The sequence below is a fragment of the Oncorhynchus masou genome, chromosome 5 (genome assembly GCF_036934945.1).
Source record: "Oncorhynchus masou masou isolate Uvic2021 chromosome 5, UVic_Omas_1.1, whole genome shotgun sequence".
Taxonomy (NCBI): domain Eukaryota; kingdom Metazoa; phylum Chordata; class Actinopteri; order Salmoniformes; family Salmonidae; genus Oncorhynchus; species Oncorhynchus masou.
The window spans coordinates 67,567,647-67,592,718 of NC_088216.1; the positions used below are offsets into that span (position 1 = coordinate 67,567,647).

The 25,072-nt window shown below is 44.9% G+C and overlaps 1 protein-coding gene across 1 annotated transcript in view; it reads right to left on the reverse strand.

Moving 5' to 3' along the window:
* adamts9 (ADAM metallopeptidase with thrombospondin type 1 motif, 9) overlaps positions 1-18,069 on the reverse strand; it is a 53,589-nt gene extending 35,520 nt beyond the window's left edge. Inside the window, 12 exon segments of the mRNA XM_064966539.1 lie at positions 454-558; positions 955-1,096; positions 1,508-1,654; positions 1,875-1,980; positions 2,172-2,212; positions 2,824-2,948; positions 3,074-3,157; positions 3,716-4,011; positions 14,609-14,659; positions 14,662-14,770; positions 17,068-17,465; positions 17,726-18,069. Of these exon segments, the coding sequence (XP_064822611.1) occupies positions 454-558; positions 955-1,096; positions 1,508-1,654; positions 1,875-1,980; positions 2,172-2,212; positions 2,824-2,948; positions 3,074-3,157; positions 3,716-4,011; positions 14,609-14,659; positions 14,662-14,770; positions 17,068-17,465; positions 17,726-17,825 (1,704 nt within the window). The 5' untranslated portion in view covers positions 17,826-18,069.
* Between the last annotated feature and the right edge of the window lie 7,003 nt (positions 18,070-25,072).

Sequence of the window (25,072 nt, forward strand, 5' to 3'; positions counted from 1 at the left end):
TGAACTTGTTGTTTTATTTTGAAATTTGTGCTTTTGATTAAATAATAACAGATTTTATAGTCGTGAATCATTCAAATAGCAGCAGAAACAAAAAAAGTTCAAATCAAAGTTTCCTTTGTGGTTATTTATGGGGTGTTTTTGACAGTTCATAACATTGAACATTTCCAGTATGCCATAGTGATAGGCATAGTGATTAAGCTGGCTTGGGGTGTATGTGAGTGTGTTTGTATGTTCATGCACAGGCAAATTAAACTATTTGATTAAATCTCTCTCTCTCTCTCTCTCCCTCTGTGTACACACTACATAAGTATCTGGTGCTAGTCTCTCATATTTTCCCACTTTTAATTTGATCTTTCTCTTTATCTCACCCTTTCCAATTATCACAATCTGTCCAGTTTCTTCCTTCTCCCTGTCAGATCCCTATATATTGTGGTAGATCTCTCTGCTACTTACCTTTCCTGGAGAGCACTCTGTTCCGTCGGCCCAGGGCATGTGTTGGGTCCTGCAGCCCCTCTGGGCCCCCTCTGGGCTGGTGCACCACAGCCTGCGGCACTGGACCTGGAGAACACACACTGTTACCATTCCCCTGCCTCAGCCCCATCCACAGACACCGTGCTGTATACTCTTGTATCTCTTACAAGGTGTGTTACCTTTAAACAGAACCTGAAACTAATCCATGAGAAACATCAAGCCAAGTGGCTTGCAGGGCTTCACAGGAGGTGTAGCATGTAAACAAAATATTTAACACATGCAGAATGCCTAGCTGAGAGCCAACTGGGACAGCAATTTGATAATACATAACAGATTAAGGTGACTCTAGTATAGAATATCTGGAGCCATAGACTACAGTAATGTAGGACTAGACAGTGAACTGAGTGTCTGGGTACTTTCTTGTCTTTGACAGACCAACGTACAAAACATGACATTTTAATTACGCATGGTGCATTCTCTTACCATATATGGGCACACCTGTGTCCCCGGCCCAAATATCAATTCACATTGTTTATTGACATTGTATATCCGTCCAGGCAGCTGCTGTGACAGACTGTATGGCCTAGAAATGGGCTCATCAAGTAAGCACTCTCCATACCCTGTGCTATTAAGAAATAAAAATAAAATGACTTCAAGAAAAAACAAAAAAAACAAAGACACAAGCAGACAGAAAACACACTCAGTACAGGTGGACAGGCAGTATTCTGTACAATAACAGAACCACTACTGTAATGTGTGTACAGTACTACAAGGCTATTGCTATGAAAACAATACCTGGCGCTCTACAAACAAACATATCTGGAAGTATTACAAATTCCAAACATACACTCACAAGACAGAAGTAATATTGTTTCCCTTTAACCCAGAAATGTCCAGATACCAGTTTTGATTGAATAGTTGACTGGTCATTTAACCCTTACTGCGATAAGAGCCTGGTGCTACTAACGATATCGACAATAACACGTCTCCATAATGACATGAATGTCTATACTAGAAAACAATGTCCTTTACATACTCAAGGAACTCTGTGATGTATTTCCTGCTACACTTGGACCACATCCAGGGGTTAGTGTAGTGGTTGAGTGTGGGTGCCATCACATGCTGCTGTATTTTAACCCCCTCCTCTTTGCACTTGTTGCTGTCATCATGGGGCATGTTGAATCTGTCAGGGGGCCAAACCACAATTGAGAACATGTATTCACCACAACACACAGGTCTAACCCTCTAACCCACAATCAATAAACCTAAATGTTTGGCTGATTGCTAAGCTAACTACTAAACCTCATCCTTTAGGCAGCAGATTGATAACACAGAGGGTTAACTGACTGAGCTGGTTGGGGTTAACATTAGCAGCTGGTCTGTGCCGGGGCCAGTGTACTCACACATGGCCCAGTTCATGGGCGATAGTAAATGCAGTGCTGAGTCCATTGTCCTCACTAATACTGCAACTTCTGTATGGATCACACACTGTACCCAGCTCTGCAAGCCCTGCAAACCAAGAGTATAATCATCATCATATTTGTTATTAGAGCAATGTCATCACCTTCATCATCATTACATTGTCATTAGCACCCTAAAAAGCAGCATCATAATAAGTACATCAATATTATTATGAAACTGTCACCAATCAAACGTTATGTTGCAGTCTATATTGCATGTGTCTAGAGAGCTCCTCTTACCTAATGTGTCACACTTGTCCCGCGCTCGACAGATGTCCTGCCTGTGAAGAACACACAGATGGAAGTTATGTCACTGGTTTCACGCCCCAGAATCCCATTGCACACCAGAGAATAAATAAAATACAACATATTACAGCGACTTCTGGGGGTAGCCCCAACCGTGGCTCGAAGCTAGGACTGTCAACACAATACTTTAGCCGTTACCCCGAGAGATGGTGATGAGAATGGCTGTGTCGTGGTAGCAGTGACTGCATACCTGGTGATGAAAATGGCTGTGTAGTGGTGGCAGTGACAGTGTACCTGGTGATGAGAATGGCTGTGTCGTGGTAGCAGTGACAGTGTACCTGGTGATGAGAATGGCTGTGTCGTGGTAGCTGTGACAGTGTACCTGGTGATGAGAATGGCTGTGTCGTGGTAGCAGTGACAGTGTACCTGGTGATGAGAATGGCTGTGTCGTGGTAGCAGTGACAGTGTATCTGGTGATGAGAATGGCTGTGTAGTGGTGGCAGTGACAGTGTACCTGGTGATGAGAATGGCTGTGTCGTGGTAGCTGTGACAGTGTACCTGGTGATGAGAATGGCTGTGTAGTGGTGGCAGTGACAGTGTACCTGGTGATGAGAATGGCTGTGTCGTGGTAGCAGTGACAGTGTACCTGGTGATGAGAATGGCTGTGTCGTGGTGGGAGTGATGGTTCTCATCTTGGTGATTTTTCCTCTGTTGCCAGATACAGAAGTTCTTTAAAGTGGTCTGTGCATTGAAGGAAATGGTAGGGCCATCCTACAGTAGAGAGAACAAGGGAGAGGTTTACAGTACTGTATTGTGCTTCTGGGGCTGATGAATGACTGCAATGCATTGTATTTCTCTGAAAAGGATTAGGATTAGAGTTAGTGTTGTAATCTTACCAGCTCATTGTTGATTATGACTAACTTCACAATCACAATGTTAATGAGATTTCCAATGCTAGGATCCTTGTAGATGGAAGACACCTGAAGGGAAAGATTATAGACAGAAAAATCTACCGTTTCTTTTTTTTTTACATCCAATACATTTCATTATCCAACATTCATCAAACCCTTTAGGAGTATACTCAATCAGTGGTTCAGACATTCAACATCAACATGCAGTTTTAAGGGGAAGAAAACCTGGTCTCGTTGTCTTGTTTGAGAGGTGTATTATGGCTGCACTCAGATCCTGTAGCGAATGCAGACTGCCAAGATCAGAAGATAGGCCAGGCTAGCTAACCCCTAGGTTCTCAGCCATAGACTCCTGAGGAGGCCTTTATATGAAGTGGCCAGGAATATGCCATCTGTGTGACATACCTGAGCTTATTTTTTCACTTTCATCAAAGCTGTCAGACAGGTAAACCTCATGCTGCCCCTCTCCTGACCGTTCGAGCATGTTTGTTTACTCCTGCCATGGGCCTTACCCTCTGAGCCCTCCACCTGCTGCCCATGGCTTGGGACACAACAGAATACAGCCACACTCCCCTACAATCAAAAAGGCTGGCTGGCCATTGGGAGGGTGGTTAACTGAGCAGAACTTACGATGGACATTAACGTGAGAATGTAGTGCTGAAGGTTGCTCCCGTGATGTTCCACCATCTTGCTGTCTGCCACCACCATGACTTCTACAAAGCGGGGATAGGAGAGGAAGCGCTTTGATCTCCTGTGAGGTCCTGAGTCCCCGCTGCTTTCATTAGCCGGCCGTCTGCTGCTCTCTCTTTCTGATCTGGAGAGGGGATTGGCAGAGAGGCTCTCCAGGTCATTCAGCATGTCGCTGCTGTTGGCCATCGGACGTCTCCTCAGCTTGTCCCTGTTCCTCTTGTGTCTGTGTTTATGTCCTGGAAAAGAGATGGTCAGATGAAAATAATACTCCCAATATAAAACACAAGCTTATACTACAAGCTTGTATGACAGGCTATTGCATTTATCAGACAATAAACTGTCATTCTCTTCCTAGAAAGTAGGGTTCAGTGGTATCCGTTCCTGTCCCATACTGGGCTCTACTGTATTAACGGCAGTGCACACAAGGGGCGGTATTTCTTTCTTTCATTTGTGTTGACGCACCAAAAAAATGTTAGCAGCAGGGATCTTGATACAAGAAGGACTTGATTGTCTCTGTTGAAACCAATAAGCTTGATCTGACAAGCTAGCCATTTAACTAGCAAGTTAGCAAACCAAATGCATAGCTGGAGCCCTGAGCAGGAGATAATTTATTTGGCAAATCTTAGATAGTTAACTTATAGTCATAAGCAGTGGAGTAGCACACATTCCCAGAGCTTTTTTATGGCCACAATACATTTTTGATTTTTAAATCAATTGTTTTGACGGTATTGAAAACAATAACGTCAGTATTTCAAAGTACCCCCGATATACAGTATATACAGTATACCTCTCAAGCCTACTTGAAAGCACAGTTTTTCTGCTACTGCCAGGGGATGCTTGTGAATGCATACAAAGTGAATATGCTACTGCTGTTTGTATATTATTGCTGAATGAATGAGACAAAACAAATGTGTTGAGGGCCATGGGCATGGAGAGAGAAGGAGTGGAGAGGAGAGGAGGAGAGATGAGGGGGTGGGTTGCATTCACTTTAGGTAAGTCTGGCACTTGGCCAAGCACCAAAGATGGGGCAACGCCCCAACATCTCAAGGAGGAGCACCAAGGATGACTCAGGGTGACTTCTGAGTATGATTGTAATCTTGACATGACAACCAAATGTAATGGAGTAGCACAAATACCACTCCACTCTCCTTTTTGACCCAGTCTAGCACAAAAGTTGAGCTGTTTCTGCTACCCATGATTCTTATCAGACTGAAAGATATAACCTTTTTGAAAATCCAGAGCTACAAAGGGTCTTTGTAAAAGCTTGCACAATGTCTTATACAGTGCCTTGCAAAAGTATTCATCCCCCTTGAAGTTTTTCCTATTTTGTTGTATTACAACCTGTAATTTAAATGGATTTTTATTTGAATTTCATGTAATGGACATACACAAAATAGTGTAAATTGGTTAAGTGAAATGAGAAAAAAAAGAATGAAACCCCCCCGGAAAAGTGGTGGGTGCATATATATTCACCCCCTTTGCAATGAAGCCCATAAATAAGATCTGGTGCAACCAATGACCTTCAGAAGTCACATAATTAGTTAAATAAAGTCCACCTGTGTGCAATCAGTGTCACATGATCTCAGTACATATACACCTGTTCTGAAAGGCCCCAGAGTCTGCAACATCACTAAGCACGGGACACCACCAAGCAAGCGGCACCATGAAGACCAAGGAGCTCTCCAAACAGGTCAGGGACAAAGTTGTGGAGTAGTAAAGATCAGGGTTGGGTTATAAAAAAAATATCAGAAACTCTGAACATCCCAAGAGCACCATTTTTCCGGTTCCGGGTTGGAGCGAGCGGTCGCATCTACACTTCGGTCCGCAGGTAGTATAACTTTTCATTACATTTCCATTACATTTCATTATAGTACAACGGTTTGATTTGTCTAATCTTAGCAATTTCTTTTTAGCTAGCTACATAGCCGTCTTTGTATCAAAGATAATTGCGTAATTATCGTAATTCGTCGTCCTAACGTAGTCTACACTGCTATCTGCCCAGCAGCTAGCTAACGTCTACCGTCTACTAGCACTGTAGAAACTATTACACTCAACTGAACGACTCGATTAGTGTAGTGTTAGCTAGCTACATAGTTGTCTTTGCTGTCTTCGGATCCAAGATAATTGTGTAGTTTAGAGTGTGTAGACTTAGAGTGATTATCTTAATTTACCGAGGTTAGCTAGCCAGCTATTTGTCATCCTTAACGTAAGAGATACTGCTAGCTAGCTAGCCAACAGCTAGCCAACGTCTACCGAATTAACTTCAACAACTCGGTCAACATTCCGCTTCGCTCCACAGGTAGTATCACATTTTCATTTCACTTCATTACAGTACAACGGTTTGATTTGTTTGATCGTAGCTAGCTAGCTACATAGCCGTCTTTGTTCTAAGACAATTGTGTAGTCTAGAGCGATTTTCTAGGTTAGCTAGCCAGCTATTGTCGTTCTTTTAACGTAACGTAATCAACACTGCTAGCTAGCCAGCTAGCCCCCGAATAGTAGCACTGTAGAAACTATTACACTCGACGGAACGACTTGATTAGTGTAGTGTCAACAACGCAGCCACTGCCAGCTAGCCTACTCCAGCAGTACTGTATCATTTCAATCATTTTAGTCAATAAGATTCTTGCTACGTAAGCTTAACTTTCTGAACATTCGAGATGTGTAGTCCACTTGTCATTCCAATCTCCTTTGCATTAGCGTAGCCTCTTCTGTAGCCTGTCAACTATGTGTCTATCTATCCCTGTTCTCTCCTCTCTGCACAGACCATACAAACGCTCCACACCGCGTGGCCGCGGCCACCCTAATCTGGTGGTCCCAGCGCGCACGACCCACGTGGAGTTCCAGGTCTCCGGTAGCCTCTGGAACTGCCGATCTGCGGCCAACAAGGCAGAGTTCATCTCAGCCTATGCCTCCCTCCAGTCCCTCGACTTCTTGGCACTGACGGAAACATGGATCACCACAGATAACACTGCTACTCCCACAGCTCTCTCTTCGTCCGCCCATGTGTTCTCGCACACCCCGAGAGCTTCTGGTCAGCGGGGTGGTGGCACCGGGATCCTCATCTCTCCCAAGTGGTCATTCTCTCTTTCTCCCCTTACCCATCTGTCTATTGCCTCCTTGGAATTCCATGCTGTCACAGTTACCAGCCCTTTCAAGCTTAACATCCTTATCATTTATCGCCCTCCAGGTTCCCTCGGAGAGTTCATCATTGAGCTTGATGCCTTGATAAGCTCCTTTCCTGAGGACGGCTCACCTCTCACAGTCCTGGGCGACTTTAACCTCCCCACGTCTACCTTTGACTCATTCCTCTCTGCCTCCTTCTTTCCACTCCTCTCCTCTTTTGACCTCACCCTCTCACCTTCCCCCCCTACTCACAAGGCAGGCAATACGCTCGACCTCATCTTTACTAGATGCTGTTCTTCCACTAACCTCATTGCAACTCCCCTCCAAGTCTCCGACCACTACCTTGTATCCTTTTCCCTCTCGCTCTCATCCAACACTTCCCACACTGCCCCTACTCGGATGGTATCGCGCCGTCCCAACCTTCGCTCTCTCTCCCCCGCTACTCTCTCCTCTTCCATCCTATCATCTCTTCCCTCTGCTCATACCTTCTCCAACCTATCTCCTGATTCTGCCTCCTCAACCCTCCTCTCTTCCCTTTCTGCATCCTTTGACTCTCTATGTCCCCTATCTTCCAGGCCGGCTCGGTCCTCCCCTCCCGCTCCGTGGCTCGACGACTCATTGCGAGCTCACAGAACAGTGCTCCGGGCAGCCGAGCGGAAATGGAGGAAAACTCGCCTCCCTGCGGACCTGGCATCCTTTCACTCCCTCCTCTCTACATTTTCCTCCTCTGTCTCTGCTGCTAAAGCCACTTTCTACCACTCTAAATTCCAAGCATCTGCCTCTAACCCTAGGAAGCTCTTTGCCACCTTCTCCTCCCTCCTGAATCCTCCTCCCCTCCCCCCTCCTCCCTCTCTGCAGATGACTTCGTCAACCATTTTGAAAAGAAGGTCGACGACATCCGATCCTCGTTTGCTAAGTCAAACGACACCGCTGGTTCTGCTCACACTGCCCTACCCTGTGCTCTGACCTCTTTCTCCCCTCTCTCTCCAGATGAAATCTCGCTTCTTGTGACGGCCGGCCGCCCAACAACCTGCCCGCTTGACCCTATCCCCTCCTCTCTTCTCCAGACCATTTCCGGAGACCTTCTCCCTTACCTCACCTCGCTCATCAACTCATCCCTGACCGCTGGCTACGTCCCTTCCGTCTTCAAGAGAGCGAGAGTTGCACCCCTTCTGAAAAAACCTACACTCGACCCCTCCGATGTCAACAACTACAGACCAGTATCCCTTCTTTCTTTTCTCTCCAAAACTCTTGAACGTGCCGTCCTTGGCCAGCTCTCCCGCTATCTCTCTCAGAATGACCTTCTTGATCCAAATCAGTCAGGTTTCAAGACTAGTCATTCAACTGAGACTGCTCTTCTCTGTATCACGGAGGCGCTCCGCACTGCTAAAGCTAACTCTCTCTCCTCTGCTCTCATCCTTCTAGACCTATCGGCTGCCTTCGATACTGTGAACCATCAGATCCTCCTCTCCACCCTCTCCGAGTTGAGCATCTCCGGCGCGGCCCACGCTTGGATTGCGTCCTACCTGACAGGTCGCTCCTACCAGGTGGCGTGGCGAGAATCTGTCTCCTCGCCACGCGCTCTCACCACTGGTGTCCCCCAGGGCTCTGTTCTAGGCCCTCTCCTATTCTCGCTATACACCAAGTCACTTGGCTCTGTCATAACCTCACATGGTCTCTCCTATCATTGCTATGCAGACGACACACAATTAATCTTCTCCTTTCCCCCTTCTGATGACCAGGTGGCGAATCGCATCTCTGCATGTCTGGTAGACATATCAGTGTGGATGACGGATCACCACCTCAAGCTGAACCTCGGCAAGACGGAGCTGCTCTTCCTCCCGGGGAAGGACTGCCCGTTCCATGATCTCGCCATCACGGTTGACAACTCCATTGTGTCCTCCTCCCAGAGCGCTAAGAACCTTGGCGTGATCCTGGACAACACCCTGTCGTTCTCAACTAACATCATGGCGGTGGCCCGTTCCTGTAGGTTCATGCTCTACAACATCCGCAGAGTACGACCCTGCCTCACACAGGAAGCGGCGCAGGTCCTAATCCAGGCACTTGTCATCTCCCGTCTGGATTACTGCAACTCGCTGTTGGCTGGGCTCCCTGCCTGTGCCATTAAACCCCTACAACTCATCCAGAACGCCGCAGCCCGTCTGGTGTTCAACCTTCCCAAGTTCTCTCACGTCACCCCGCTCCTCCGCTCTCTCCACTGGCTTCCAGTTGAAGCTCGCATCCGCTACAAGACCATGGTGCTTGCCTACGGAGCTGTGAGGGGAACGGCACCGCAGTACCTCCAGGCTCTGATCAGGCCCTACACCCAAACAAGGGCACTGCGTGCATCCACCTCTGGCCTGCTCGCCTCCCTACCACTGAGGAAGTACAGTTCCCGCTCAGCCCAGTCAAAACTGTTCACTGCTCTGGCCCCCCAATGGTGGAACAAACTCCCTCACGACGCCAGGACAGCGGAGTCAATCACCACCTTCCGGAGACACCTGAAACCCCACCTCTTCAAGGAATACCTAGGATAGGATAAGTAATCCTTCTCACCCCCCCCCCTTAAATGATTTAGATGCACTATTGCAAAGTGGCTGTTCCACTGGATGTCAGAAGGTGAATTCACCAATTTGTAAGTCGCTCTGGATAAGAGCGTCTGCTAAATGACTTAAATTTAAATGTAATTAAATCCATTATAAACATTTTTAAAGAATATGGCACCACAACAAACCTGCCAAGAGAGTGCCGTCCACCAAAACTCACGGAACAGGCAAGAAGGGCATTGATCAGAGAGGCAACAAGGAGACCAAAGATAACCCTGAAGGAGCTGCAAGGCTCAACAGGGGAGATTGGAGTATCTGTCCATAGGACCATTTTAATCAGTACACTCCACAAAGCTGGGCTTTACAGGAGAGTGGCCAGAAAACAAATAAATACGGAAACACATTTGGTGTTCGCCAAAAGGCATGTGGGAGACTCCCCAAACATATGGAAGAAGGTACTCTGGTCAGATGATACTAAAATGAATCTTTTTGGCCATCAAGGAAATCATTATGTCTGGCGCAAACCCAACACCTCTCATCACCCCGAGAATACCATCAGCAGGGACAGGGGAAACTGGTCAGAATTTAAGGAATGATGGATGGTGCTAAATACAGGGGAATTCTTGAGTGAAATCTGTTTCAGTCTTCCAGAGATTTGAGACTGGGACTGAGGTTCACCTTCCAGCAGGACAATGACCCTAAGCATACTGCTAAAGCAACACTTGAGTTGTTTAAGGGGAAACATTTAAATGTCTTGGAATGGCCAAGTCACAGCCCAGACCTCAATCCAGTTGAGAATCTGTGGTATGACTTAAATATTGCTGTACACCAGCAGAACCCATCTAACTTGAAGGAGCTGGAGCAGTTTTGCCTTGAAGAATGGCCAAAAATCCAGGTTGTAAGGCAACAAAATGTTTAAAATGCCAGGGGGAGTAAATACTTTCGCAAGCCACTGTTTTCATACCCACTTTTTCAAAAACATATATGAACTAAAATTAATTTTCAGGTCATAAAATCTGAGATGTAACACACGCACGCACGCACACACACACAGACACACACAGACACACACAGACACACACAGACACACACAGACACAGACACAGACACACACACCACACCTATGAGCAGTGAAATGTCTTGCATATTACTCAACATCCTTCAGATTTATTTTCATAGTAATTAAAACTTAAATGTTTGAAGTTGGCATCACTTTCCTACAATACAATTTACACAGAGTCTTCATGGTAGTGTACCTATCGTGTTTTCTTATCAAATGATCACAGGAAGTACAAGAGTCAACAGGAACTTGTAGGAATAAACTGAGATTTGGCGATACTAGGAAGAACTTCCAAAATGGTTGTCCTGTGCATGAGGTGAAAAAGTACCCAGTTACAGGTAATTAGACAAAATACATCAATATCCTGCCCTTTGCACTTGAAAACTTGATTAACCTCTGACTTTTTGGACATACTGCTTTGTGGTGTGCATAGCATCTGCATACAACTCTGTGTAATCAGTTGTTCATGTGAAATTGCTGTGCCACAATGTGTTTGACTGAAGGATGGTGAAATCATAAGAATGACTGGTTATAGTTACATTGTCTTTCAGATACTGTATGTCAGTCGCTAAAGAACCACTCACCACTTCTTATATCTGCCCATGAAGGAACTTCACTGGACTTTATGCAAACTGGAAACCATATATCCTGAGGCTGCATTTATTGTAGCTAGGGATTTTAACAAAGCTAATTTGAGACAAGGCTACCTAAATTCTATCAGCATATCGATTGATGTACACCAGCGAGTAACACGCTTGACCATTGCTACTCTAACTTCCACAATGCATACAAGGCCCTCCCCCACCCTCATTTTGGCAAATCTGACCATGACTCCATCTTGTTGCTCCCCTCCTATAGGTAGAAACTAAAACAGGAAGCGCCTGTGTTTAGGTCTATCCAACGCTGTTCTGATCAATCGGATTCCACGCTTCAAGATTGCTTCGATCAAGTCGACTGGGATATGTTCCAGGTAGCCTCAGATAATAACATTGACGTATACGCTGCCTCGGTGAGCGAGTTTATAAGGAAGTGTATAGGAGATGTTGTACTCACTGTGACTTAAAACCGTGGATTGCATTCGCGCAAAATTGGAAGCACGTACCACCGCATTTAATCACGGCAAGGCGACTGGAAATAAGGCAGAATACAAACAGTGAAGTTATTTCCTCCGTAAGGCAATCAAACAAGCAAATTGTATAGAGACAAAGTGGAGTCACAATTCAACGGCTCAAACACGAGACATATGTGGCAGGGTCTACAGACAATCACGGATTACAAAAAGAAAACCAGCACCGTCGCGGACATCGACGTCTTGCATCTAGAAAAATGTCAAACGTATTTACGTGCATTGAGGACAATGCAGTGCCACCGACGCGGTCCGCTGCCAAAGACTGTGGGGTCTCCTTCTCCGTGGTCGATGTGAGCAAAACATTTAAACATGTTAACCCTTGCAAGGTTGCCAGCTCAGACGGCATGTTTAGCCGCGTCCTCAGAGCATGTGCAGACCAGCTGGCTGGTGTGTTTCCAGACATATTCAATCAATCCCTATCCCAGTCTGCTGTCCCCACATGCTTCAAGATGGCCACCGTTGTTCCTGTTCCCAAGAAAGCTAAGGTAACTGAACTAAATGACAATCGCCCCGTGGCACTCACTTCTGTCATCATGAAGTGCTTTGAGAGACTAGTCAAGGATCATATCACCTCCACCCTACCTGATACCCTAGACCCACTTCAATTTGCTTACCGCCCCATTAGGTCCACAGACGATGCAATCGCCATCCCACTGCACACTGCCCTATCCTATCTGGACAAGAGGAATACCTATGTAAGAATGCTGTTCATTGACTACAGATCAGCATTCAACACCATAGTACCCTCCAAACTCATCATTAAGCTTGAGACCCTGGGTCTTGACCCCGCCCTGTGCAACTGGGTCCTGGACTTCCTGACGGGCCACCTCCAGGTGGTGAAGGTAGGAAGCAACATCTCCACTCCGCTGATCCTCAACACTGGGGCCCCACAAGGGTGCGTTCTCAGCCCCCTCCTGTACTCCCTGTTCACCCATGACTGCATGGCCATGCACGCCTCTAACTCAATCATCAAGTTTGTAGACGACACACCAGTGGTAGGCTTGATTACCAACAATGACAAGACAGCCTACAGGAAGGAGGTGAGGGCCCTTGGAGTGTGGTGTCAGGAAAATAACTTCTCACTCAATAGCAGCAAAACAAAAGAGATGATCGTGGACTTCAGGAAACAGCAAAGGGAGCACCCCTCTATCCACATCGACGGTGTCACGCCCTGGTCAAAATATATTATGTTTGTCTTCATTTATTTGGTCAGGCCAGGGTGTGACATGGGTTTTTGTGGTGTGTTTTGTCTTGGGGGTGTAATGCATGGTCTATGGCTGCCTGAGGCGGTTCTCAATCAGAGACAGGTGATCGTTGTCTCCGATTGGGAACCATATTTAGGCAGCCATATTCTTTGAGTATTTTGTGGGTGATTGTTCCTGTCTCTGTGTTTGTAGTCACCAGATAGGCTGTATAGGTTTTCACGTTCCGTTTGTTGTTTTGTATGTCAAGTTATTTCATGTCTCGTTCAATTTCATTAAAGAACATGAGTAACCACCACGCTGCATTTTGGTCCGCTCCTCCTTCAACAGACGAACGCCGTTACAGACGGGACAGCAGTGGAGAAGTTGTAAAGTTTTAAGTTCCTCGGTGTACATATCACCAACAAACTGAAATAGTCCACACAGACAGTGTGGTGAAGAAGGTGCAACAGTGCCTCTTCAACCTCAGGAGGCTGAAAAAATGTGGCTTGTCACCTGAAAACCCTCACTATCTTATACAGGTGCACAATTGAGAGCATTCTGTCGGGCTGTATCACCACCTGGTACGGCAACTGCACCGACCACAACCGCATTGGCTCTCCAGAGGGTGGTGCGGTCTGCACAACGCATCACCGGGGGCAAACTACCTGCCCTCCAGGACACCTACAACACCCGATGTCACAGAAAGGCAAAAAAGATAATCAAGGACAATAACCACCCGAGCCACTGCCTGTTCACCCCGTTTCCATCCAGAAGGTGAGGTCAGTACAAGTGCATCAAAGCTGGGACAGAGAGATTGAAAAACACCTTCCATCTCAAGGCCATCAGATTGTTAAACAGTCACCACTAGCACAGACAGGCGGCTGCCTGCCTACAGACTTGATATCATTGGCCACTTTAATAAATGGAACACTAGTCACTTTAATAATGCCACTTTAAGAATGTTTACATATCTCACATTACTCATCTCATATGTATATAATGTATACTGTATCCTTCACTATCTATTCTTTACTATCTATTGCCGCTCTGTCACTGCTCATCCATATATTTTATACTTACATATTCTTATCCCATTTCTTTACTAGATTGTGTGTATTAGGTTTTGTTGTGTAATTTTTTAGATATTAGGTTTTGTTGTGGAATTGTTAGATTTTACCTGCTGCACCGTCGGATCTAGAAGCATAAGCATTTCACTACACTCACAATAACATCTGCATGTGACCAATAAGATTTGATTTGATTTGATTTACAACATTCATTCACAACTTCAAAAAGTTTTTACTGTGTTTTCTCAGTTCTATGAGCAAAATGATGCCACTGCTTTACACCAAAGTCTAAACAAGCACAGTAGTATGGTCATTGGTCATGACTGTAATTGTAAAATGACTATAATAAGTTCCTATTGCGAATCATATACTGGAGTTTTGGGATATAATACTGTAATTGAGAGACAATGATTATCCTTCCTTGCTTATGTCTGTGTGAACTTGTTAGTCTGGATAACGAGGGGTGTGTTATCAGGCAAACTGAGACACAAACACATACACATTTGTTTACACATTTAGCAGCTTAAATAGGGAGTCCCATCCTCTCTCTTCTCCTCTCCACTCAGAGCCATCAGACACCAGGTGAAGGTTGAGTCTGTCAGCTGATCAAATGGCTTACGTAATGAAATTGATTCAGCTCTCTCGCGCTCTCTCTCTCTCTCAAAAAAAGCATCAGAACAAAAATCTCCATCGCATCTCTCCTCTAATCATTTCATTGTACCTGATGTGTCACAAGCAGTGTCCTCCCTGGCTGCCTCTTTCTTGGAGGCCTTTTCCTGTACACAATATGAGGTTTGGTGTGTTCTTCTTCATAGTGTTCTCCATTGTAGCTGTGAAGGGGCTCCACAAAGAACTCCCCTTCTGGTGACCTGAAAGTGCCAAACTGAGGGGGATAAAAAAGGAGGAATCAGAATTGTTTGAAATAACTGCAGTAACATTGGAGCGTGCATTCGTACTGCATGGACACAGTCCAAAGCAAAGATTAGTTGAAATGCTCCTTGCCACGGCCCCATTGGCTAGGCTTTTTTTACTAAGCTATTCATTTGATGAGAATGTGTTGAAATACATGTATTTGCATGCATATTAGTAAAATGGTCCCTGAAAAAGATAGGCATCATAGGCCTCATTCTTCTCCTTTTCCCTATCAGAAAACAATGCAACTATTTTGGTTTGTTTCTTGGCACAGTTGGTAGACTTGGTGGAAGCTTTGTTGCATTTCACAAAGCACAGGCTGCACTACTAGCGAACTTGGAGGTCAAAGATACACCAGACAAGCAAAGTACAAAGCTAAGCAATGTGGAACAGCACTCATTTCTAATTTAGATTGAGTTGGACAATGCTGCACTGGGTAATGCTACCAACCAATAGGGTGGCCCAGAGTGAACCTTATTCTCCATGAAAATGCATTTCATTGTTTATGTATGAGATTGAAACCACCTCAAATTAGGGAAAAGGAAATCTCATAAATATACTGTAGTTATGCTAAATGTAATGACCATCGGGAATATTCACCATTGTGCTCACATGCAAACAAGATACTGTATAACGACAACACTAAGTATTGATGTAGTTGTGGGAGCCACTCTCATTATGACGGATGATGATGACTCATTTAATATTAAAATGCAAAGTGGAATTGAAATGAGAAAGTGGTTTATTCATGGTAAGTGGATATGATTCATAATTGATCAGTGTGCATATATCTACTTCTGACTGTTTCCCTGTGACTAGGTCCAGAGCAACTTACAAGACTTGGATGTATGAATAAATAGACTATAAATGCTTAATCATTTTCACCTTTTAACAGTGCATTTTATTGGCTTGAATCACACCCAGACCAACATTAACTTAGCTTTCTTTCAATGTGAAATGATATCCACAAGCATACCAACTAGGCCTATGGTGCAGGCAAGCCCCATTTCTTTGATTTGTGATGACCTCAATGATGTTCACATCAGGCAGTTAGTTAGTAACTGTTATCAATCTGTAAGTATCCCTAGGGGACTTCTCCTCAGTGTTGTAAAGTACTTAAGTAAAAATACTTTAAAGTACTACTGAAGTCGTTTTGGGGGGTATTTGTACTTTACTTTACTATTTATATTTTTGACAACTTTTACTTTTACTTCACTACATTCCTAAAGAAAATTCTGTACCTTTTACTCCATGTATTTTTCCCTGACACCCAAAAGTACTCATTACATTTGAATGCTTAGCAGGACAGAACAATTGTCCAATACACGCATTTATCAAGAAAACATCTCTGGTAATCCCTACTGCCTCTGATCTGGCAGACTCACTAAACATGCATGCTTTGTTGGTAATTAAATACAAAAATAAAATGGTGCCTTCTGGTTTGCTTAATATAAGGAATTTTGAATAATGTATACTTTTACTTTGGTACTTAAGTATATTTGGGCAATTACATTTACTTTTGATACTTAGGTATACTTAAAACCAATATATATATAATTTTTAATCAGCCTTTATGTAACTAGGCAAATCAGTTAAGAACAAATTCTTATTTATAATGATGGCCTTTTAGACTTTTACTCAATTTGTATATTACTGGGTGACTTTAATTTTTACTTTAGTAATTTTCTATGAAGGTATCTTTACTTTTACTCAAGTATAACAAATGGGTAATTTTTCCACCACTGGTTCGACTCCACAACGTCATGCATGGATGGAGTTTATGCTCGGAGTCGGACTGAATCGTGATGACGTCAGCACCACTGGCGCTCCCTCTTCACTATTGTGCGTAGGACGTCACCAGCAACCGGAGGAGCATGCATGCAGGGTGAATGATTGGATGCAGTGGATGAACACAAGAGAGAGGACTTCTATGCTCGACGTTATTTATCTATGCAGCTCGTTTTAGATTGTCAGGGATACAAGAGCTAACATAATGCCTTATTCTTACTAACAGTCACCAATTGCATGTTGAACACAAATCCACAAAGCTGGACCGGCACGCTTTGTGAAGAAGTAGAAATGCACTCCGTTGCCAGGGAAATGTTCTCATGTTGCCATAGTATTATTATGTGAACAGCTGCATAGTAAACAATTGGCATTACAGTATCATATCTAGTCATACAACATGTGCGCCTATCATAGTGCAGACGAGAGAAACATTCTAGCACACTGTATCAAGGGAGGGCAACTCAAAGTGCTTGGACTCACCAATCCAGAGCAGAGACTGATGACTGCGGTGTGCTCCGTTTGAGCGTTCACATGTCCTTTATAGAAGCAATGCTGATACTCCGTATCCTCCTCCGCCTCCACCCCCGGTGTGAAATCCGTGATGTTACTATCGGTAAGTGCTCCTAGTACTGTCACAGTGTATAGCGGAGCAATAAATCCGGACTCGAGTGTCAGGTTGAGGTGATAGCTCTGTCCGAAAGCAGATATTTTGTAATGGATTGTTCGAGAGTCCCATTGATCAGAGGGGTTGCCATGGATATCGTGCACACTCCGCCGTTTCCGTTTGAAGTGCACACTCGTGGGAAAATTGTCACCGGCTTCATTCACTCGCGCCGGAGTTACAATCTCGTATGCGCCAAGCTGCTCGGACACTTTAGCTGGTGAAGAAAGCCATGGTATAACGGCTATAGCATAAGCAATGATAATAAATAATAACAATAATAATAATAATGTTATATGAGTTAATTACGTTTGCCCTGTGAAATGAAGCCATTCAAGAAACATAAGACCATTATACATGTATTGTAAGTCATGTGCTTTGCTGATCCTGAAAAAAGTCATTCATTCTCCATCTGCCGGTTACAAAATAACACATCACAGGGTAAAACTGTTTTTGGGGCAGGTCGAAATACTTTACCTTTTCTTGAATTCAATAGCGATTTCTCTGTTGATAACACTACATTCAAACCGTCAGGGAGAAATAGCAGAAACCCTAGTCCCCAAAACAGCACATGCATGATTGTCCACGTTAAGTAGAGAGCAGCACCCCCGAATACAAGTATTCCTCTTGCACACAGCTGCTCCGGTCACTCGGGCTTTCCAACGTATTCCAACTCTCAAGTGATTGTGCATCTGCCACATCCAAATCGATTATGATTGACTCTTGGTTGCTGGGGGGTTTCTCACCGGTAACGTGCGTTGGGTCGTGAGCGGTTCGCGGATCCCCTGGCGAACATGCATACTGCAGAGAGAGGGGCCGGTTGTAGGCTACAGACAGACAACTATGGTGGGCTACACTGCAGGCACCAGACTGCCGATGTTGGGGCGGGTTTAGTGAATAGGTAGGCTCCATTACTGGAGCACGCCCCTCAACCAAGCCACTCCCGTTTCTTAGAGAGTGACTTGACAGACATAATTGACTTATTATTGTGGTATCACTGCAATTACTTGGGAAACATCTTCAATTATGATTGCTGGTGGTGGTGTTGCAGTTCTCCATGAAGAAACCATGAAGGTAGTAGCTGGATAAGCAATGAGAAATGTCAACATTCAAGTTAAAAATACATTATAATGGCATAATTGACTGTTAATGATAGTCACTTTATTAGGCTACATCCTCCTCCTGACATTAGCCTACAGTGGGTCCTTTTTATAGACACCACAGTTAAGCTCAAAGGGCTTCAAGCTACTCCACATGAAGCCTATTCGGGCTATTCTACAGATTCTACCTCACTGACTGTGTCTTCACAAATGAGGATTGGAGGATCTTTACATTTAGAATTGAAAGTAATTGAGTTCTTTAAATGTCTTCCCCAACTCTCTCTCTCTCTCTCTCTCTCTCTCTCTCTCTCACACACACACACACACACACACACACACACACACACACACACACACACACACACACACACACACACACACACACACACACACACACACACACACACACACACACACACACACACACACACACACACATAGACATCATCATATTATGCAAAGACACAGTTTGTTCTTCAACATTATCATACGTGAAAGATAAGTAGCCTAGAAGGCTCTCTCAATAAAATAGGATATGAAGAAATACGTTTTCACCAGGCAGTCATATTCTTGAGATTAAAACTAGTCTAAATATCCTTGTTACAACACAAACCAGGGCTAGAAGTACGCATTTCACTGGTCTCCTCCTCAGAGACCTTACGTAGTGATAAATGTTAGCAGGTGGGACGTTACAGCTAATTTATTTGGTACAATCAACACACATGACCATTAGAACCATTAACATGGTTTGCTGGTGCCCACCTATGTCACACCCTGACCTTAGATAGACATTTTATTTCTCTATTTGGTGAGGTCAGGGTGTGATGTGGGATGGGCATTCTATGTTTTGTATTTCTTTGGTTTTGGCCGAGTGTGGTTCCCAATCAGATGCAGCTGTCTATCGTTGTCTCTGATTGGGAATCATACTAAGGTAGCCTGTTTTCCCACCTATGTTGTGGGATCTTGTTTTTTTGTTAGCTCTGTGAAGCCGGAGAATGTGACACTCATTATTCCTTTTGTTGTTTTTGTTTGGTGTTCTGAGAATTAAAGATCATGAACACTTACCACGCTGCACCTTGGTCTACTTCTTCAGACGAACGTTACAACCTAAAACAATAGCCCCATAGGAAATGGATGTGGTAGGCTCAGAAAAACACACATTATAGCAAGGGATTTTTAGATTGAAAACAGGCAAACAAAATTATGATAGCCAACTAGCTTGTACAAGTTCAAGCCTCTATTGATTAATTTTAGAAATCATTACTTGTTGTCTTCTAAATGATGACAAAATCTGTTTAATAATCTGACTTAATAGATCTCAACTTCCATCATCAGATACTATAGATACATTAGATACATGCTTTGTTAAGCCAATCTGGGACCAAAGTCCTTTACATGTACATAAACTCAGAAAAAAAAGAAACGTCCCTTTTTCAGGACCCTGTCTTTCAAAGATAATTCTTAAAAATCCAAATAGCTTCACAGATTCATTGTAAAGGATTTAAACACTGTTTCCCATGCTTGTTCAATGAATCATAAACAATTAATGAACATGCACCTGAGGAACGGTCGTTAAGACACTAACAGCTAACAGGCAATTAAGGTCACAGTTATGATAACTTAAGGACCCGAAGGAGACCATTCTACTGACTCTGAAAAACTCCAAAAGAAAGATGCCCGGTGTCCCTGCTCATCTGCGTGAACATGCCTTAGGCATGCTGCAAGGAGGCATGAGGACCGCAGATGTGGCCAGGGCAATTAATTGCAATGTCCGTACTGTGAGAAGCTTAAGACAGAGCTACAGGAAGACAGGACAGACAGCTGATCGTCCTCGCAGTGGCAGACCACGTGTAACAACACCTGCACAGGATCGATACATCCAAACATTACACCTGCGGGACGCACAATCCCTCAATCAGTGCTCAGACTGTCTGCAAAATAGGCTGAGAAAGGCTGGACTGAGGGCTTGTAGGCCTGTTGTGAGGCAGGTCCTCACCAGACATCACTGGCAACAACATCGCCTATGGGAACAAACCCACCGTCGCTGAACCAGACAGGACTGGCAAAAAGTGCTCTTCACTGACGAGTCGCGGTTTTGTCTCACCAGGTTTGATGGTCGGATTTGCGTTTATCGTCGAAGGAATGAGCATTACACCAAAGTCTGTACCATGGAGTGGGATCGATTTGGAGGTGGAGGGTCCGTCATGGTCTGGGGCGGTCTGTCACAGCATCATCTGACTGAGCTTGTTGCTATTGCAGGCAATCTCAACGCTGTGCGTTACAGGGAAGACATCCTCATCCCTCATGTGGTACCCTTCCTGCAGGCTCATCCTGATATGACCCTCCAGCATGACAATACCACCAGCCATACTGCTCGTCCTGTGCATGATTTCCTGCTAGACAGGAATGTCAGTGTTCTGCCATGGCCAGTGAAGAGCGGATTTCAATCCCATTGAGCACATCTGGGACTTGTTGGATCGGCGGGTGAGGGCTAGGGTCATTCCACCCAGAAATGTCTGGGAACTTGCAGGTGCCTTGGTGGAAGAGGGGTAACATCTCACAGCAAGAACTGGCAAATCTGGTGCTGTCCGTGAGCAGGAGATGCACTGCAGTACTTAATTCAGCTGGTGGCCACACCAGATACTGACTGTAACTTTTGATTTTGACCCTCCCCCCTTTGTTCAGGGACACATTATTCAATTTCTGTTAGTCACATGTCTGTGGAACTTGTTCAGGTTATGTCTCAGTTGTTGGATCTTGTTATGTTCATACAAATATTTACATATGTTAAGTTTGCTGGAAATAAATGCAGCTGACAGTGAGAGGACGTTTCTTTTTTTGCTGTTGTTAACGACAGATTTAAAAAAATACTTACAATCTCTCTAAACATGCAGTAGTAAGACAGGAACCATGACCCCTCTAGAACTTCTTGCTGTGTTGGACTTATGAACAGACAGTAAAACACACTATTATTAAAATGCACTGTGGGCCCAGTACAGTGGCGGATCCTACATCCAGTAACATTAACCCCTTTAAATGTAACCCATCAGTTACAATTATCCCTTTCCCAGAACTTTCCATAAACCTTTTTACAACAGGGGTCTTGGTGAAGATATACATATCTATATTGCCACAAGGCATCACATTCAGCTTTAAATACAATGGTGGTGGTGCAGTTGACTTGGTGGTTGGTTGTTGACTTGGTGATTGGCAGTTGACTTGGTCATTGGTAGTTGACTTGGTGGTTTGCAGTTGACTTTGTGGTTGGTAGTTGACTTTGTGGTTGACAGTCGACTTGGTTGTTGACAGTTGACTTGGTCTGATGTCAACAACTACAGACCAGTATCCCTTCTTTCTTTTCTCTCCAAAACTCTTGAACGTGCCGTCCTTGGCCAGCTCTCCCGCTATCTCTCTCAGAATGACCTTCTTGATCCAAATCAGTCAGGTTTCAAGACTAGTCATTCAACTGAGACTGCTCTTCTCTGTATCACGGAGGCACTCCGCACTGCTAAAGCTAACTCTCTCTCCTCTGCTCTCATCCTTCTAGACCTATCGGCTGCCTTCGATACTGTGAACCATCAGATCCTCCTCTCCACCCTCTCCGAGTTGGGCATCTCCGGCGCGGCCCACGCTTGGATTGCGTCCTACCTGACAGGTCGCTCCTACCAGGTGGCGTGGCGAGAATCTGTCTCCTCGCCACGCGCTCTCACCACTGGTGTCCCCCAGGGCTCTGTTCTAGGCCCTCTCCTATTCTCGCTATACACCAAGTCACTTGGCTCTGTCATAACCTCACATGGTCTCTCCTATCATTGCTATGCAGACGACACACAATTAATCTTCTCCTTTCCCCTTCTGATGACCAGGTGGCGAATCGCATCTCTGCATGTCTGGCAGACATATCAGTGTGGATGACGGATCACCACCTCAAGCTGAACCTCGGCAAGACGGAGCTGCTCTTCCTCCCGGGGAAGGACTGCCCGTTCCATGATCTCGCCATCACGGTTGACAACTCCATTGTGTCCTCCTCCCAGAGCGCTAAGAACCTTGGCGTGATCCTGGACAACACCCTGTCGTTCTCAACCAACATCATGGCGGTGGCCCGTTCCTGTAGGTTCATGCTCTACAACATCCGCAGAGTACGACCCTGCCTCACACAGGAAGCGGCGCAGGTCCTAATCCAGGCACTTGTCATCTCCCGTCTGGATTACTGCAACTCGCTGTTGGCTGGGCTCCCTGCCTGTGCCATTAAACCCCTACAACTCATCCAGAACGCCGCAGCCCGTCTGGTGTTCAACCTTCCCAAGTTCTCTCCGTCACCCCGCTCCTCCGCTCTCTCCACTGGCTTCCAGTTGAAGCTCGCATCCGCTACAAGACCATGGTGCTTGCCTACGAAGCTGTAAGGGGAACGGCACCGCAGTACCTCCAGGCTCTGATCAGCCCTACACCCAAGCAAGGGCACTGCGTTCATCCACCTCTGGCCTGCTCGCCTCCCTACCATTGAGGAAGTACAGTTCCCGCTCAGCCCAGTCAAAACTGTTCGCTGCTCTGGCCCCCAATGGTGGAACAAACTCCCTCACGACGCCAGGACAGCGGAGTCAATCACCACCTTCCGGAGACACCTGAAACCCCACCTCTTCAAGGAATACCTAGGATAGGATAAGTAATCCTTCTCACCCCCCCCCTTAATGATTTAGATGCACTATTGTAAAGTGGCTGTTCCACTGGATGTCAGAAGGTGAATTCACCGATTTGTAAGTCGCTCTGGATAAGAGCGTCTGCTAAATGACTTAAATGTAAATGTAAATGTAGTTGACTTGGTGGTTGGCAGTTGACTTGGTTGTTGACAGTTGACCTGGTGGTAGGCAGTTTTTGTATTTGCATTTATTAGGGATCCCCATTAGCTGATGCTCATGCTGATTCTACTGATTCAGTTACCTGATGTGGAATAGAGTTCCATGTAGTCATGGCTCTATGTAGTACTGTGCACCTCCCATAGTCTGTTCTGGACTTGGGGACTGTGAAGAGACCTCTGGTGGTATGTCTTGTGGGGTATGCACTAGTGTCTGAGCGGTGTGCTAGTATTTTAAACAGACAGCTCGGTACATTCAGCTTGTCAACACCTCTTACAAAAACAAGTGATGATGAAGTCAATCTCTCTTCCACTTTGAGCCATGAGAGATTGACATGCATGTCATTAATATTAGCTCTTAGTGTATTTTTAATGGCCAGCGGTGCTGCCCTGTTCTGAGCCAACTGCAATTTTCTCAAGTCCCTCTTTGTGGCACGTGACCACACTACTGAACAGTAGTCTAGGTGTGACAAAACTAGGGCCTGTAGGACCTGCCTTGTTGATACTGTAGTGTTGTTAAGAAGGCTGAGCAGTGCTTTATTATGGACAGACTTCTCCCCATCTTAGCTACTGTTGTATCAATATTTTTTGAGCATGACAGTTCACAATCCAGGGTTACTTCAAGCAGTTTAGTCACCTCAACTTGCTAAATTTCCAAATTATTCATAATGAGACATAGTTGAGGTTTAGCGTTTAATGAATGATTTGTCCCAAATACAATGCTTATAGTTTCTGAAATATTTAGGACTACCTTATTCCTTGCTCCCATTCCAAAACTAACTGCAGCTTTTTGTTAAGTGGTGCAGTCATTTCAGTGGCTGTAGTAGCTGGCGTGTATAATGTTGAGTCATCCGCATACATAGACACACTGGCCTTACTCAAAGCCAGTGGGATGTAAAGTTTGAAAAAAGCAAGGGGCCTAAACAGTTACCCTGGGGAATTCCTGATTGTACCTGGATTGTGTTTGAGAGGCTTCCATTAAGGAACGGCCTCTGTGTTCTGTTAGACAAGTAACTTTTTATCCACATTATAGCAGGGGGTGTAAATCCATAACACATATGTTTTTCCAGCAGCAGATTATGATCGATAATGTGAAAAGCTGCAATGAAGTCTAACAGGTTGACTTGGTGGTTGGTAGTTGACTTGGTGGTTGGTAGTTGACTTGGTGGTTGGCAGTTGACCTGGTGGTTGGTAGTTGACCTGGTGGTTGGTAGTTTACTTGGTGGTTGGTAGTTGACTTGGTGGTTGGTAGTTGACTTGGGGGTTGGCAGTTGACTTGGTGGTTGGCAGTTGACCTGGTGGTTGGCAGTTGACTTGGTGGTTGTTAGTTGACCTGGTGGTTGGTAGTTGACTTGGTGGTTGGCAGTTGACCTGGTGGTTGGTAGTTGACCTGCTGGTTGGTAGTTGACTTGGTGTTTGGCAGTTTTCCCTATTGTATAGTGGGAATTTGTTTTTGTCATTGTGCTGTTCTGAAAGGGCTGTTCAGTTATTCTCAATGCACAGTCAGTGGACAGTCACTGAGGTCAATGGAGTCTGGCCTGGCGTGCAGGGACAGTAACAGGCATCTGACAGCATACAGAGGGCAGCCTCCTCATGACAGTGTAAACTTCACTTCCCCTCCAGTTCTGATGACAGGCGATAAGGACTGGAAAGCTTGAATGGTGGCTAAATCCTGCCCTGGGGTTTCAAAGAAACATAATTGCTATGCTTTTAACATCCCCTCCCTCGCCTTATGACTAACTTCCTTGGCGTACTGAACTTGTCTTCATTATTGGGCGAGGTCCATGTGTGCTGTTTCTTTACTATTATTTAACTAGGCAAGTCAGTTAAGAACAAATTCTTATTAACAATGACAGCCTAGTAACACTGGTTTAA